Source organism: Stegostoma tigrinum, chromosome X (assembly GCF_030684315.1).
Source record: "Stegostoma tigrinum isolate sSteTig4 chromosome X, sSteTig4.hap1, whole genome shotgun sequence".
Classification (NCBI taxonomy): domain Eukaryota; kingdom Metazoa; phylum Chordata; class Chondrichthyes; order Orectolobiformes; family Stegostomatidae; genus Stegostoma; species Stegostoma tigrinum.
In genome coordinates, this window is record NC_081404.1 from 7,096,568 (window position 1) to 7,112,237 (window position 15,670).

The 15,670-nt window shown below is 53.1% G+C and overlaps 1 protein-coding gene across 3 annotated transcripts in view; it reads right to left on the bottom strand.

Annotated features, from left to right (window-relative positions):
* dgkaa (diacylglycerol kinase, alpha a) overlaps positions 1-15,670 on the bottom strand; it is a 211,681-nt gene that overhangs the window by 115,158 nt on the left and 80,853 nt on the right. For 2 of the 3 annotated variants that reach the window (XM_059643417.1, XM_059643418.1), the window contains 4 exons: positions 12,359-12,462; positions 4,011-4,087; positions 2,740-2,857; positions 719-832 (listed from right to left, as the gene is read on the bottom strand). In XM_059643417.1, coding sequence (XP_059499400.1) covers positions 719-832; positions 2,740-2,857; positions 4,011-4,087; positions 12,359-12,437 — 388 coding nt within the window. In that variant the 5' untranslated portion in view covers positions 12,438-12,462. Of the gene's footprint in view, positions 1-718; positions 833-1,239; positions 1,374-2,739; positions 2,858-4,010; positions 4,088-12,358; positions 12,463-15,670 lie in introns of those variants that run through there. The other variant, XM_059643419.1, reaches the window with a different exon arrangement.

The following is a 15,670-nucleotide window of genomic DNA, read 5'->3' on the forward strand; positions in this document are numbered from 1 at the left end:
GTTTATGAACAGAACTGACATTCTTGAACTAGCACAGCAGGGTTTTTAGATTTTTAGATTTGGAGTTTATCATCATGTGTACAGGAATAGAGCGAAAAGTGTCTAATGTTGCCACACATAGCACCATCTTAGGTATAAAAAAAACTCAGGTTCAAAGTAGTAAGAGAAGCAGAGTTAAAAAGTTAAGTATAATAGGCCTTCATACGTAGAAAAATAAAGAAATAAGATAATAGTTAACATTAAAGTCTTTTATTGACCAGGGCAGCAATGTCTATTACTAGGGGGCATGATTTTAAGGTGATTGGAGGAAAGTATAGGGGAGATGTCAGAGGTAGGTTCTTCACACAGAGAGTGATGGGTGCGAGGAATGCACTGCCAGCAGTGGGCATGGAGTCAGATACTTTAGGGACACTTAAGTGACACTTGGATAGGCACACGGATGATAGTAAAATGTAGGGTGTGCAGGGTGGTTGATCTTAGAGTCGGATAATAGGTTGGCACAACGTCATGGGCCAAAGGGCCTGTACTGTTTTATGTTCTTGATCTAAACTACAAAAATATAAACTATCACGCAATCTCAGGGTTGCTAGCCTGGCAACATTGTGTGAGCCTGTGTGAGGCACTTTCATGTCTTCAGTAGGTTCAGCGGCTCATTGAACAAGTGCATAGCGAATTTCCGACAGTTGTAAAAACACGTTTGATCCAATCCAGAACTCACATTTGAGCTTATCTTCAGGCTGGCCTCCCTCCAGAAAGGATAAGTAACAAACAATGTCCTTCACAAATACAACTTCTGGCCCAGTGGGATCGATTGTATCAGAGATTTGAGCATCTTCAGGAAGAGAACAAAATAATCATTAGTCACCGTTCCCATCACAAGTCATAGCACAGTCCTGAACAGAGACAGTGACAGTCCCAAAGGGGCAAGAGGGAGAAATTTACAATTAGAACGAAGAGGGTGAGCAGGCAGGGACAGAAGGTTTGGACAGTGAAGAAAGAGAGTTTGCAGAGAGAGCATTTTTGTTTGGAGAGAAAATGATCAGAAAAAAAGAAAGAGAGATCGGACAGAGAGATGTCTCGGATAGGCAGTAAAAAAACTGGGCAGAGACAGGGTGTTCGAAGAGGGCGAGGAGAGAGAGGGAGACACTGATACACAGAGAGAAAGAGAGCGAGAAAACAGAGCGGACTAAGTTTGAGCAGAGATGTAGCCAGCACTGTTAATGAGGGGAATGTACTTACCAAAGCTTTTGCTAAGGTGCCTCATGGCAGATGGTTCAAGAAAGTAAGGGTCCATGGGAAGCCACCATTGGCTGGGAGGCAGGAAGCAGCGGCTAATGGTAGAGGGACGTTTCTTTGACTGGAACCCTTGCCATTTGTGGTATGCATCAATGACTTGAATGTCGGGGGTATGATCAGGACATTTGCAAAAGACAAAAATCGGTGTTAAATAGTGAGGATAGCTGTGTGCTGCAGGAAGATACCAATGGACTGATGAGCAGAGAGATCTGGGTGTTCAGGTTCATGGTTCCCTGAAGGTGGCAACACAGGTCAATAGGGTGGTCGGGAAGGCATATGGCATGTTTTCCTTCATCAGATGGGGTATTGAGTACAAGAGTGGCAGGTCATGTTGCAATTGTATAGGACTTTGGTTCGGCCACATTTGGAGTACTGTGTACAGTTCTGGTCGCCACATTACCAAAAGGATGTGGATGCTTTGGAGAGGGTGCAGAGGAGGTTCACCAGGATGTTGTCTGGTATGGAGGGTGCTAGCTATGAAGAGAGGTTGAGTAGATTAGGATAATTTTCTTTAGAAAGATGGAGATTGAGGGGGGACCTGATTGACATCTACAAAATCATGAGGGGTATAGACAGGGTGGATAGCAAGAAGTTTTTTTCCCCCCAGAGTGGGGGACTCAATTACTAGGGGTCATGAACTCAAAGTGAGAGGAGAAAAATTTAAGGGAGATAAGCGTGGAAAGTTCTTTACGCAGAGGGTGATGGGTCTCTGGAATGCGTTGCCAGCGGAGGTGGTAGACGCAGACACGTTAGTGTCTTTTAAGATGTATCTGGACAGGTACATGGATGGGCAGGGAGCAAATGGACACAGACCCTTAGAAAATAGATGACGGGTTAGACAGAGGATCTCGATTGGCGCAGGCTTGGGGGGCCGAACGGCCTGTTCCTGTGCTGTAGGTTTCTTTGTTTGTGACTGGACAAGTGGGCAGTGCACTGAGAAATGGAATTTAATACTGAAAACTGTGAGGTAGGGGAAGGTTAACGGGGAAGGGATTACACTCGGATTGGTAGGAGTCTGGAAAGCAGTAAAGACCTGGGTTTATATACCCACTGAGCCCCGTCGGTTGCTGGGCAGGCAGCTAAGGTGGTTAAGAAGGCATATGGGATACTTGTTTTTATTTGCATTAGAGAATTCCTGCAGTGCATCTTAGAAATAGTACACACTGCTGCTACTGGTGGTGGAGGGTGTGAATGCTTGTGGATGTGGTGCCAATCAACAGGGTTTTAACTGTACTGGAACAGTTTGGCCAGGGTAGTGGCAAGCTATGGAGAGGGCTTATGGGGAGGAATAAATGTCCGAGTATTGAGGACTAAATGGGACTGGTGTCCTCCTGATATCGAGGTGATGTCTAATACTTTGATCCTGTCAGCAGTGCCAAGCGCAGTCCTGCAGAAAGCTGATGTGCATGGTGATGGATTTTACAGCAGGTGCTAGCTCCTCACCTTTGTCATTTGGCTTTGTCTGAAAGGATCGAAAGAGGTGTTGGCAAAACTGCTTGGGAATGTCATCCACATCCAGGTAGATTTTCATCAGCATTTGAAACCCTTCAAAATCAATATGCTGCAGAGAGATCAAAGCAGAGAATGCACCGCATCATTTTGCGCAGTTTCACAAGTCACCTCCTGCAACATTTCCAAGGGGAAATCTGCTGCAGTCTAAAGACAGCGATGTTCGAGAGCAGGCAGTTTTTTTTTCAGCCTGAAGCCTTTCAAAAAACAAATCAGAATCCCTACAGGGCAGGAAGCAAACCATTCGGCCGATTGAGCCCTACTGACCCTCTGAGGAGAATCTCACCCAGACCCACCCCCCTACTCTATCCATGTAACCCTGTATTTCCCATGGCTAACCCACCCAACCCCCATATCCCTGGGCACTATGGGTAATTTAGCATGGCCAACCCACCCTAACCTGCATGTCCCTGGGCACTATGGGTAATTTAGCATGGCCAATCCACCCTAACCTGCATGTCCCTGGGCACTATGGGTAATTTAGCGTGGCCAACCCACCCTAACCTGCATGTCTTTGGACTGTGGGAGGAAACCCACACAGACAGAGGGAGAGTCTGTAAATTCCACACAGACAGTCGCCTGAGGTTGGAAGCGAACCTGGGTCCCTGGCGCTGCGGTAGCTGGTGGAATTTAAACTGAATTCATAAATTGTGGAATTAAAAGCGAATCCCAGAGAAGGTGACTGTGAGAGCTGTCGATTGTTGGGAGTAAAAACTGATCTGGTTCACAAATGCCGTTTAGGGAAGGAAACCGCCATCCTGACCTGGTCTGGCCTACATGTGACTCAAAGTGGGTGACTCTCAGTTGCCCTCTGAAATGGCCCAGTGAGACACTGAATTCAGGAGCAATTAAGGATGGGCAACAAATGAAGACCTTGCTGGTGATTCCCTCATCCCAGGAAAGATGGCAGGAAAAACTATTACGGCCCTCGAAACAGAGGAGGGAATGCAGTTTTCCTCCTGGATCAGATTCATGCTCATTCAGCAACAGCCCAGAATCTCCCGAGATACTGAGAGGGAGTGTTTCTCTCACCTCACAGGCCTCAGCACAGGCCTGAGGCCGACACTGGATTTGGTAACAACCTCAGCAGATTTTGGGGGCAGCGCAGTCAAGCCTTTGGTGTCTGCGAGCTAGCACGGGCACACGTGGTCACCCAGTCTGTGCCGGCGGGAGCAAGGGGAGCTGCGAACCTTGGAAGGCCTCACCTGCTCTGTGCTGTACTTGGAGAGCCGTCCATTCCCATCAAATTCACTGAGGACATCCTTCACTTTCTTTGTCGAATCTGCCAAAAGAAATTATTGTCTTTTGTAAGTGGGAACTAACAGGCTCGATCCACATTCCAAAGCGCCCAGGGACAGATGGTCATCACAGGGCGCAATTCATGGCAAATCATGTTTGAGACCCTCACAGTCACACCCTCCTGGACCTGAGCATTGACCAATTCAGCAGGAGTGCGCCGAGTGCATGTGATGAGATAACTCTCTTCCTCCCTCATGTATCTCAGTGTCTGGAGCAAAGGTCCCTGGGGCTACAGACAGTTCCTGCAGGCGTGCTGACAGTGATGTGCAGCTCTCCAAACGTCCCTTCTGTCGTTATTCTCTTTCCGTGAGCAAATTAGATTCCAGGTCGAGAAATCGCACTGAACTGTCACCTGCACTGACTTCCGGTTGCAAGTTATTAGACTGAGAATTTGATGCATTACTTCAACCGGCACAGCAATAGTTGAAACTACTGCCCCGATTACAGATTTAAAATCTCAATGATCACGCAGGAATGGCTTCATAAATACTGAGGGAGTGCGCACTGTCAGACGGTCAGTGCTGAGGGAGCGCCGCACTGTCGGAGGGTCAGTGCTGAGGGAGCGCCGCACGGTCGGAGGGTCAGTGCTGAGGAATGGGGACTGTCGGAGGGTCAGTGCTGAGGGAGTGGGCACTGTCGGAGGGTCAGTGCTGAGGGAGCGCCGCACTGTTGGAGGGTCAGTGCTGAGGGAGTGGGCACTGTCGGAGGGTCAGTGCTGAGGGAGTGGGCACTGTCGGAGGGTCAGTGCTGAGGGAGTGGGCACTGTCGGAGGGTCAGTGCTGAGGGAGCGGGGACTGTCGGAGGGTCAGTGCTGAGGGAGTGGGCACTGTCACAGGGTCAGTGCTGAGGGAGCGCCGCACTATCGGAGGGTCAGTGCTGAGGGAGCACCGCACTATCGGAGGGTCAGTGCTGAGGGAGCGCTGCACTGTTGGAGGGTCAGTGCTGAGGAATGGGGACTGTCGGAGGGTCAGTGCTGAGGGAGTGGGCACTGTCGGAGGGTCAGTGCTGAGGGAGCGCTGCTCTGTTGGAGGGTCAGTGCTGAGGGAGTGGGCACTGTCGGAGGGTCAGTGCTGAGGGAGCGCCGCACTGTTGGAGGGTCAGTGCTGAGGGAGTGGGCACTGTCGGAGGGTCAGTGCTGAGGGAGTGGGCACTGTCGGAGGGTCAGTGCTGAGGGAGCACCGCACTGTCGGAGGGTCAGTGCTGAGGGAGCGCCGCACTATCGGAGGGTCAGTGCTGAGGGAGTGGGCACTGTCGGAGGGTCAGTGCTGAGGGAGCACCGCACTGTCGGACGGTCAGTGCTGAGGGAGCGCTGCACTGTTAGAGGGTCAGTGCTGAGGGAGTGGGCACTGTCGGAGGCTCAGTGCTGAGGGAGTGGGCACTGTCGGAGGGTCAGTGCTGAGGGAGCGCCGCTCTGTTGGAGGGTCAGTGCTGAGGGAGTGGGCACTGTCGGAGGGTCAGTGCTGAGGGAGCGCCGCACTGTTGGAGGGTCAGTGCTGAGGGAGTGGGCACTGTCGGAGGGTCAGTGCTGAGGGAGTGGGCACTGTCGGAGGGTCAGTGCTGAGGGAGCACCGCACTGTCGGAGGGTCAGTGCTGAGGGAGCGCCGCACTATCGGAGGGTCAGTGCTGAGGGAGCACCGCACTGTCGGAGGGTCAGTGCTGAGGGAGCGCTGCACTGTTGGAGGGTCAGTGCTGAGGGAGTGGGCACTGTCGGAGGCTCAGTGCTGAGGGAGTGGGCACTGTCGGAGGGTCAGTGCTGAGGGAGTGGGCACTGTCGGAGGGTCAGTGCTGAGGGAGTGGGCACTGTCGGAGGCTCAGTGCTGAGGGAGTGGGCACTGTCGGAGGGTCAGTGCTGAGGGAGTGGGCACTGTCGGAGGGTCAGTGCTGAGGGAGTGGGCACTGTTGGAGGGTCAGTGCTGACAGAGTGCCGCACTGTCGGAGGGTCAGTGCTGAGGGAGCGCTGCACTGTCGGAGGGTCAGTGCTGAGGGAGCGCCACACTGTTGGGGGGGTCAGTGCTGAGGGAGCGCTGCACTGTCGGAGGGTCAGTGCTGAGGGAGTGGGCACTGTCGGAGGGTCAGTGCTGAGGGAGTGGGCACTGTCGGAGGGTCAGTGCTGAGGGAGTGGGCACTGTCGGAGGGTCAGTGCTGAGGGAGTGGGCACTGTCGGAGGGTCAGTGCTGAGGGATCTTCAGTGTTTCAGTTGAGCTGAAAAAGAGGCATACATTGGTCAGGTGTTTCACAAAGAGAGTTCCTGACTGGCTGCTGCCTGTGACAAACTTGCTGATCAGCTGCGAACCTGGGAGCCCTGACAGAAAGACAGGATGCTGTCTGTGTGATTGATGATGGTGTCTAGTTGCTGAGTGAGAGCACGTGGCCGTTCGACACAGACAGCTTCACTCCCTCTCTCACTAACATCGGCTCAGCAATCAATTCACACAGAAGCAGAACCGCAGCTCCCATGTTTCCTTCACACGCAGTTTGATGGGCCTGGGAGGCTGCACAATGGGAAGGGCAGAGGCGGTACTTGTCCCTCTGCCCTCCTCTGACCTTTGAACCCACGGCCTAAACGGCTGTTGGTTCCAGCTCCTGGAAGCTGCAGCTATTCCTTTCTGTGCCACTACATGGCAGTAGAGAGCTAGAGCTGAAGATTGCTCATGGCCTGCCAGTAGCTGGTTGACTGTGAGAGCCACTCTCTCACTGCATGGCTGTCGATTCAGAGCCTCCTGCGGGGAATCCAGCACAGATTCCCAACCAGCAGCACCCCCCCACAACCTCACCGCCCCATCTGGGTGGGGTCAATGGGAAAAATGGCCATGCTGCAGAAGCTGCCCCGTCAGATCTGGGTGGAATCACCATGGGCCAGTTCACATTACACTGTCACAGCCAAAATAAACCAGGCAGGCTGGTCACAGGCACACTGCTGCACGTGGGATCTTGCTGTGTGCACAACGCCTGCCTTGTTTTTGCCTCTTTCTCAGCAGCATACTTTCAAAAGCACTTTAGCATCTGTTAAATGCTTTCTGTGTGCTCTCCAGTTGGGCTGTTCCTATGGAAGGGTTAATATTGACCAGCCACGACCATGGACTTAGTGGGAAAACAACTCAGAACTTCTGAACTGTTCTGAAGAAGGGTCTAGACCCGAAACATCAGCTTTCCTGCTCCTCTGATGCTGCTTGACCTGCTGTGTTCATCCAGCTCTACATCTTATCTCAGACCTGCTGCTTCTGCACATGCTCTCTTACACAGCGTCTTTCATCTGCACCGAGGAGCTAACGTTCAATTAACTTGGTCAGTACAACAAAGCCGCTTTGCATGGAACCTTAACTGGAAAACACTGGAGATTTACTGAAAGAACTGCAGATGCTGGAAATAAGGAACAGAAACGCATTGCTGCAAACGCTCACAGGATCTGGCAGTGGCAGTGGAGGGAAATCAGAGTTAACGTTTCAGGTTGAGTGAGCCTCTCTTCGAAACGGTGACTTACTGCTAGTAGTTAAGAGGTGAAAAAGAAACCATGGGCAATTTGGTGATGGGAGCTAAAGAAATATTCAGTTCAGTGTAAGAGCACTTCTGGCTATGTATAACAAAAGGGGACAGAAAAAAACGAGACTTGCATGTTACACTGAGCAGACTGTGGAGATCCCCTGACACCATGCCGATAGTGGCAACAAAACTGATTTATATCCAGTACACGAGACTGCCACTTGGGGTATCATCAGCCTGTTTTTCAGCAGACGATGGAGAACATTTTACAGGATCTGCTCCAGGTCACCATTTAGATAGCATTCTAATAACCGGGAAGACCAATAAGAAACACTTAGAGATCCTGGACATAGTCCTTAGGCATTTTTCCCATGCGGATGTATACCTTAGAAGGGAAAAATGTGTATCCCAGGCCCCTACTTGGCTACAGTGTCAACAAGACGAGACGACACCTGTTGGTAGATAATGTGGGTGAGTTAAGGTGCCCCAGCTCCCATGTTTGTACTGTAGTTTATGTCTTTCCTTGGACTGGTGAATTATTATGGAAAACTTTTACATAACCTGGCACCTTTGCATGAAATCTTAAAAAATGGTCAGCCTTGGAAATGATCGTATAGCCAAAACATAACTTTCAGGGAGGTGAAGAAACAGCTAGCACTGGGTGACTTCTTCATGGGATACCAGCCTCTGTGAAGTTATTTCAGTCCCTGCCCTCACTTCACACCGTCCGCCCCTCACTTCCACACCGTCCGCCCCTCACTTCCACACTGTCCGCCCCTCACTTCCACACTGTCCGCCCCTCACTTCCACACTGTCCTCCCCTCACTTCACACCGTCCGCCCCTCACTTCACACCGTCCGCCCCTCACTTCACACCGTCCGCCCCTCACTTTACAGCGTCCGCCCCTCACTTCCACACCGTCCGCCCCTCACTTCACACCGTCCGCCCCTCACTTTACAGCATCTGCCCCTCACTTTACAGCGTCTGCCCCTCACTTTACAGCGTACGCCCCTCACTTCCACACTGTCCGCCCCTCACTTCCACACTGTCCTCCCCTCACTTCACACCGTCCGCCCCTCACTTCACACCGTCCGCCCCTCACTTCACACCGTCCGCCCCTCACTTTACAGCGTCCGCCCCTCACTTCCACACCGTCCGCCCCTCACTTCACACCGTCCGCCCCTCACTTTACAGCATCTGCCCCTCACTTTACAGCGTCTGCCCCTCACTTTACAGCGTACGCCCCTCACTTCCACACTGTCCGCCCCTCACTTTACAGCGTACGCCCCTCACTTCCACACTGTCCGCCCCTCACTTCACACCGTCCGCCCCTCACTTCCACACCGTCCGCCCCTCACTTCACAGCGTCCGCCCCTCACTTTACACCGTCCGCCCCTCACTTCCACACCGTCCGCCCCTCACTTCACACCGTCCGCCCCTCACTTTACAGCGTCCGCCCCTCACTTCCACATGTCCGCCCCTCACTTCCACACCGTCCGCCCCTCACTTCACAGCGTCCGCCCCTCACTTCCACACGTCCGCCCCTCACTTCCACACCGTCCACCCCTCACTTCACACCGTCCGCCCCTCACTTCCACACCGTCCGCCCCTCACTTCCACATTGTCCGCCCCTCACTTCCACACCGTCCGCTCCTCACTTCCACACTGTCCGCCCCTCACTTCACACCGTCCGCCCCTCACTTCACACCGTCCGCCCCTCACTTTACAGCGTCCACCCCTCACTTCCACACCGTCCGCCCCTCACTTTACAGCGTCTGCCCCTCACTTTACAGCGTCCGCCCCTCACTTCCACACCGTCCGCCCCTCACTTCACAGCGTCCGCCCCTCACTTTACAGCGTCCGCCCCTCACTTCACACCGTCCGCCCCACACTTTACAGCGTCTGCCCCTCACTTCCACACCGTCCGCCCCTCACTTCCACACCGTCCGCTCCTCACTTCCACACCGTCCGCCCCTCACTTCCACACCGAGTCCCTACCGTCAGCCCCTCACTTCCACACTGAGTCCCTACCGTCAGCCCCTCACTTCCACACCGTCCGCCCCTCACTTCCACACCGAGTCCCTACCGTCAGCCCCTCACTTCCACACCGTCCGCCCCTCACTTCCACACCGTCCGCTCCTCACTTCCACACCGTCCGCCCCTCACTTCCACACCGAGTCCCTACCGTCAGCCCCTCACTTCCACACCGAGTCCCTACCATCAGCCCCTCACTTCAACAGCGATACCCTTCACTTACTCCTGAACATCAGCGACTAGACCCATCACTGACATGTAACCTTCCATAGCAAGACCTCAAGCTTCAACCTGACCCCTTATGACATCACCTCGCGGACACATCGCTTTAATTAAACAGGACACACCCTTAATTCAACCAGGAGCCATTTTCCTTTCAACCCGCGCCTCCCTCGCACCAAAGAGGCTCCTCCTTATTTATTTGAACATTCGGATCAATCCTTTACACACACCACCTGCTGAGGAACACCCTCGAACCTCGGCCTGCCAGCAAACCCTCCCTCCTGTACATAACTCAGAACACACACACACCCTCCCTCCACTACCTAGGCCCATATACACACCCTTCCACTACCTAGGCCCTTACACGCTCCCTCCCTCCAGTACCTAGGCCCGTAAACACACCCTCCATCCCTCCACTACCTAGGCCCGTACACACACCCTTCCACTACCTAGGCCCTTACACACTCCCTCCCTCCACTACCTAGGCCCGTACACACACCCTTCCACAAACTAGGCACTTACACACACCCTTCCACTACCTAGGCCCATATACGCTCCCTCCCTCCACTACCTAGGCCCGTACACACACTCTCCCTCCCTGCAGTACCGAGGTCCGTTCACACACTCTCCCTCCCTGCAGTATCTAGGCCCGTACACACAACCTCCCTCCTTCCAGTCCCTAGGCCCGTACACACAACCTCCTTCCTTCCAGTACCTAGGCCCGTACACACACCCTCCCTCCTTCCAGTCCCTAGGCCCGTACACACACCCTCCCTCCCTCCTTCCAATACCTAGGCCCGTACACACACCCTCCCTCCTTCCAGTAACTAGGCCCGTACACACAACCTCCCTCCTTCCAGTACCTAGGCCTGTACACACACCCTCCTTCCTTCCAGTACCTAGGCCCGTACACACACCCTCCCTCCCTCCTTCCAATACCTAGGCCCGTACACACACCCTCCCTCCTTCCAGCACCTAGGCCCGTACACACACCTTCCCTCCTTCCAGTACCTAGGCCCCTGCACACACCCTCCCTCCTTCCAGTACCTAGGCCCGTACACACACTCACCCTCCCTGCAGTCCCTAGGCCCGTACACACACCCTCCCTCCCTGCAGTACCTAGGCCCGTACACACACCCTCCCTCCCTCCTTCCAGTACCTAGGCCCGTATACACACCCTCCCTCCTTCCAGTACCTAGGCCCATACACACACCCTCCCTCCCTGCAGTCCCTAGGCCCGTACACACACCCTCCCTCCCTCCAGTCACTCGGCCCGTACACACACCCTCCCTCCCTCCTTCCAGTACCTAGGCCCGTATACACACCCTCCCTCCTTCCAGTACCTAGGCCCATACACACACCCTCCCTCCCTGCAGTCCCTAGGCCCGTACACACACCCTCCCTCCCTCCAGTCACTCGGCCCGGACAAACACACTCCCTCCTTCCAGTACCTAGGCCCATACACACACCCTCCCTCCCTGCAGTCCCTAGGCCCGTACACACACCCTCCCTCCCTCCAGTCACTCGGCCCGTACACACACCCTCCCTCCCTCCTTCCAGTACCTAGGCCCGTATACACACCCTCCCTCCTTCCAGTACCTAGGCCCATACACACACCCTCCCTCCCTGCAGTCCCTAGGCCCGTACACACACCCTCCCTCCCTCCAGTCACTCGGCCCGGACAAACACACTCCCTCCTTCCAGTACCGAGGCCCGTACACACACACACCCTCCTTCCAGTACCTAGGCCCGTACACACACCCTCCGTCCCTTCCTCCCATAGATAGGCCATTGCTCAGTGTGGATATTCTGGGCTGATATCTGCAGCTGCAATATGGCATTCCTAATTCAGAGGAGGCCTGCTATCTGACAGGAATTACTACTGCTTAGAAAATTGGGTGTGATTTCTGTAGTTCTCCAATTCAGGCTCTGTTCCCTCACTGCCAACCTGTCGGTCTGCAAGCCTGGCTCTGAGATCTGTGCGTCACATTGCGTGGAGAGGGAGAATGTGATTGCTTGGCAAGTTCTGCCTGTGCAGTGATTCTGTAAACCTGGGACTCTCTGACGTCCAGTTGCAACTGGGGCAGACCCAGTGACCAACTTTGTACCGTCAGGATCTGGGAAGTTTCAGTTCCTGAGCTACCTCGGTGGCATCCCAAGTCATCTTTAAAACAAGCTTGATACTGGACTGGGGTTCTCTGCAGGTGTATGTGTCCCCTGCCTTTCAGACGGTTTGCCTTGAAGGGCTCCATGCGTTGGCCATAAACCACGTTGTGACTCTGCCTGGCTCTTAGTCCAGCAATGGCAACTTCAGGGGAAATGTCTCCTAGTCTCTATGGGCCGCACACAATGACAGGGGGTTTGCAGGTAAGGGACAGGGCACGCTTTCTTGTCCCTTCCATTTTGGCTTCCTGAAATTTTGGCCCGCAGCCACGCCTGGAAAAACAACTGGGAAGACTGCGCGGGCAAGGCCCCTGAGGGCTCAGTGCCACCTGCCAGGCCGAAAGCTTCGACTTACACTCAATGTACTGGTGAAGTTGGAGGAACTCATCAGGGCTCAGCGTGGTCCACAGCTTCTCATCCATTTCCTCCGACATGCAGCTTATTGAAGGAGCACCAACTCTGCAGGTAGAGAGAGTGAGAGCGATCAGTTACAGTGTGTACAATCAGCATTCAGGCTCTCCACTGCAGTACGACCATGCCAGCCTGAGGCATCTGCAGTTAATTCACTGATGCCAGAAAAATATGTCACTCGCTTGTCGTTATTTAATTGCCTCCCTTTCTCTCTTTAAGCTTCCTTCTGTCAGCCTTCTTTCTGAGCGTGCCCACCATATTTCCCACCCACCCCACCACGACCTGGAACTAGCAATCGGCTGGAACGCATACCCAGCCTGACATTCAATACCCCCTCCTCCATGACTGATCCCCCATCCCAGTGAGCCCCTCTCACCCATACCGCACCACAATCCTGCTCCTGAGGCGGGCACCTCTCTGGTAAGGGCACTGGGTTCAGTGACAGACACCAGGTGAGATGACGCACGCAGGATACAGCACTGACCCTCCGAAAGTGCCCGCTCCCTCAGCACTGACCCTCCGACAGTGCCCACTCCCTCAGCACTGACCCTCCGACAGTGCCCACTCCCTCAGCACTGACCCTCCGACAGTGCAATGGTCCCTCAGCACTGACCCTCTGACAGTGCCCACTCCCTCAGCACTGACCCTCCGACAGTGCCCACTCCCTCAGCACTGACCCTGCGACAGTGCGGCACTCCCTCAGCACTAACCATCCGACAGTGTGGCGCTCCCTCAGCACTGACCCTCCGACAGTGCCCACTCCCTCAGCACTGACCCTCCGACAGTGCGACACTCCCACAGAACTGACCCCCCCCCCCCCCCGACAGTGCCCACTCCCTCAGCACTGACCCTCCGACAGTGCCCACTCCCTCAGCACTGACCCACCGACAGTGCGGCGCTCCCTCAGCACTGACACTCCGACAGTGCCCACTCCCTCAGCACTGACCCTCCGACAGTGCGACGCTCCCTCAGCACTGACCAATTTGAAACCCGACAGATGATCAAGAAATGAATAGAGGGAGAAAATAACCTCAGAGTGCCATGTGGAAATGGATTTGAAGAGTTTCTATCAAGATGTTTAAAAAAAGGGTCTTGGCTGAAGTGAGCACCAGCCCATTAGACAATGAGGCCTGGCAATTCCCAACAGGGAACCAGGACATGGCTGGAAAGTTAGAGAAACCCTTCAGATCTGCTTCATGGTAAAGGACAGTAATAATCTTCTAAAACAACCAAAGGGCCAGAAGCTGGTTTTGGTGGGTGTAGGAGCCCGGAGAGACAACTCAGGAAACTGATGAGGGGAAAAAGCAATCGGTCCCCTGGACCTGCTGGGGCATGCACTGGGAAATTAAAGGAAGGAGCTCTGGAGATCGTGGTTGCGCTGCTGGTAATTTGCCAGGAATCTTTAGATTCTGTCAAAGTCCCGGAAGGATTGGAAAACGGCCAAAGTGACACTTATTTAGAAAGGGTGCGAAAACAAAAAGCAATTAACTGTTGACTAGTTCTGGTGTGATAAAGGGTGTAATAACAGAGCATTTAGATATGCACAATATCATCAAGCAGTGGTTTCATAAAAACAGAGAAAGTAGCAGCAGAAGGAGGCCATTCAGCCCTTCAAGCCTGCTCCATCATTCACTATGATCATAGCTGATTATCCAACACAGTTCCCTGTTCCCACTTTCTACCCCACACTCTTTGGTCCCCTTAGCCCTCAGAACCCTGACTAACTGCATAACTATATCTCCCCCCTGATTCTGCTCAACTCCATTGAATATAATCCGAGCCCATCCAGTCTCTCCTCATACGTCAGTCCTGCCATTCCAGGAATCTGTCTGGTAAACCTTCGCTGCACTCCCTCTATCGCCAGAACATTCTTCCTCGGATGAGGCGACCAAAACTGCACACAATAGTCCAGGTATGGTCTCATAAAAATCCTTTACAGTCGCAGTAAGCCATCCCTGCTCCTGTACTCAAATTCTCTCACTATAAAGGCCAACATACCATTTGCCTCCTTCACCTCCTGCTGCCCCTGCAGGCAGTGACTGGTGTAGAAGGACACCCAGGTCTCATTGTACCTTCCACTTTCCCAATTTATCACCGTTCAGATCATAATCTGCCTTCCTGTTTTTGCTCCCAACATGGATAACCTCAAATTTACCTATACTACACTGCATCGGCCATGCATTTACACACCCACTCACTCAATGTGCCCTAATCACGCTGCAACATCTCTTCATTCTCCTCACAGCTCACCCTTCCACCCAGCTTCGTGTCATCTGCAAAGGTAGGGAGGTAACAATGAGCTCCCTCACCTAAATCATCGATATACCTTGGCAGGGATCCGAGCATTGATCCCTGCAGCACCCACTAGTCACTGCCTGCCATTTGGAAAAAGACACATTATTTTCTACTGTTTATTTCCTGTCTGCCAACCGATTTCTGTCTGTCAGTACACCTCCTCCAAGCCCACTTGTTAATCTCACATGTGGGACTGTATCAAAAGCCTTCTGAAGGGTAGATAAGGTAGTAAGAAAGGCCTATGGCATGCTTGCCTTCATTGGAAGGGGCATTGAGTATAAGGATAGGCAAATTGCTTGGCAGCTTTATAGAACTTTAGTTAGACCACACTTGGAATAATATGTACAGGTCTGGTCACCGCACTACCAGAAGGGTGTGGCTGCTTTGGAGACAGTACAGAAAAGGCTTGCCAGGATGTTGCCTGGTATAGGGGATTTTAGTTATGATGAAAGGTTGAACAGACTGGGTTTGTTTTCACTGCAATGCAGGAAGTTGAGGGGCAACCTGATAGAAGATTGTGAATGGTGTGGATAGAACGGAAAGTATGAGGCTTTTCCCCAGGGTGAAGGGGTCAGTTATGAGGTGGCACAGGTTCAAGGTGCCCCCCACCCCCTTTAAAAGAGATGTGCGACGCAAGTTTTTCTCACAAAGGGTGGTGAGTGCCTGGAATGCGCTGCCGGAGGAGGGGGTGGAAGCAGATACAATATCAGCATTCAAGAAGCACCTGGACAAATGCATGAATAGGAAGGAAATGGAGGAATACAAATCATGTAAGTGAAGTTAGTTTCAGTATGGAAGGGCAAAATGTGGCGGTGCAGGCTTGGAGGGCTGAAGGGCCTGTTCCTGTGCTGCGTTGTTCAGTGTTCTCCAAGTAAATCACATCCACCAGCTCCCCCAAGTAACATCCTCCAAAAGTTACAGTTGGTTTATCAAACATGATTTTCCTTTGGTAAATCCATGC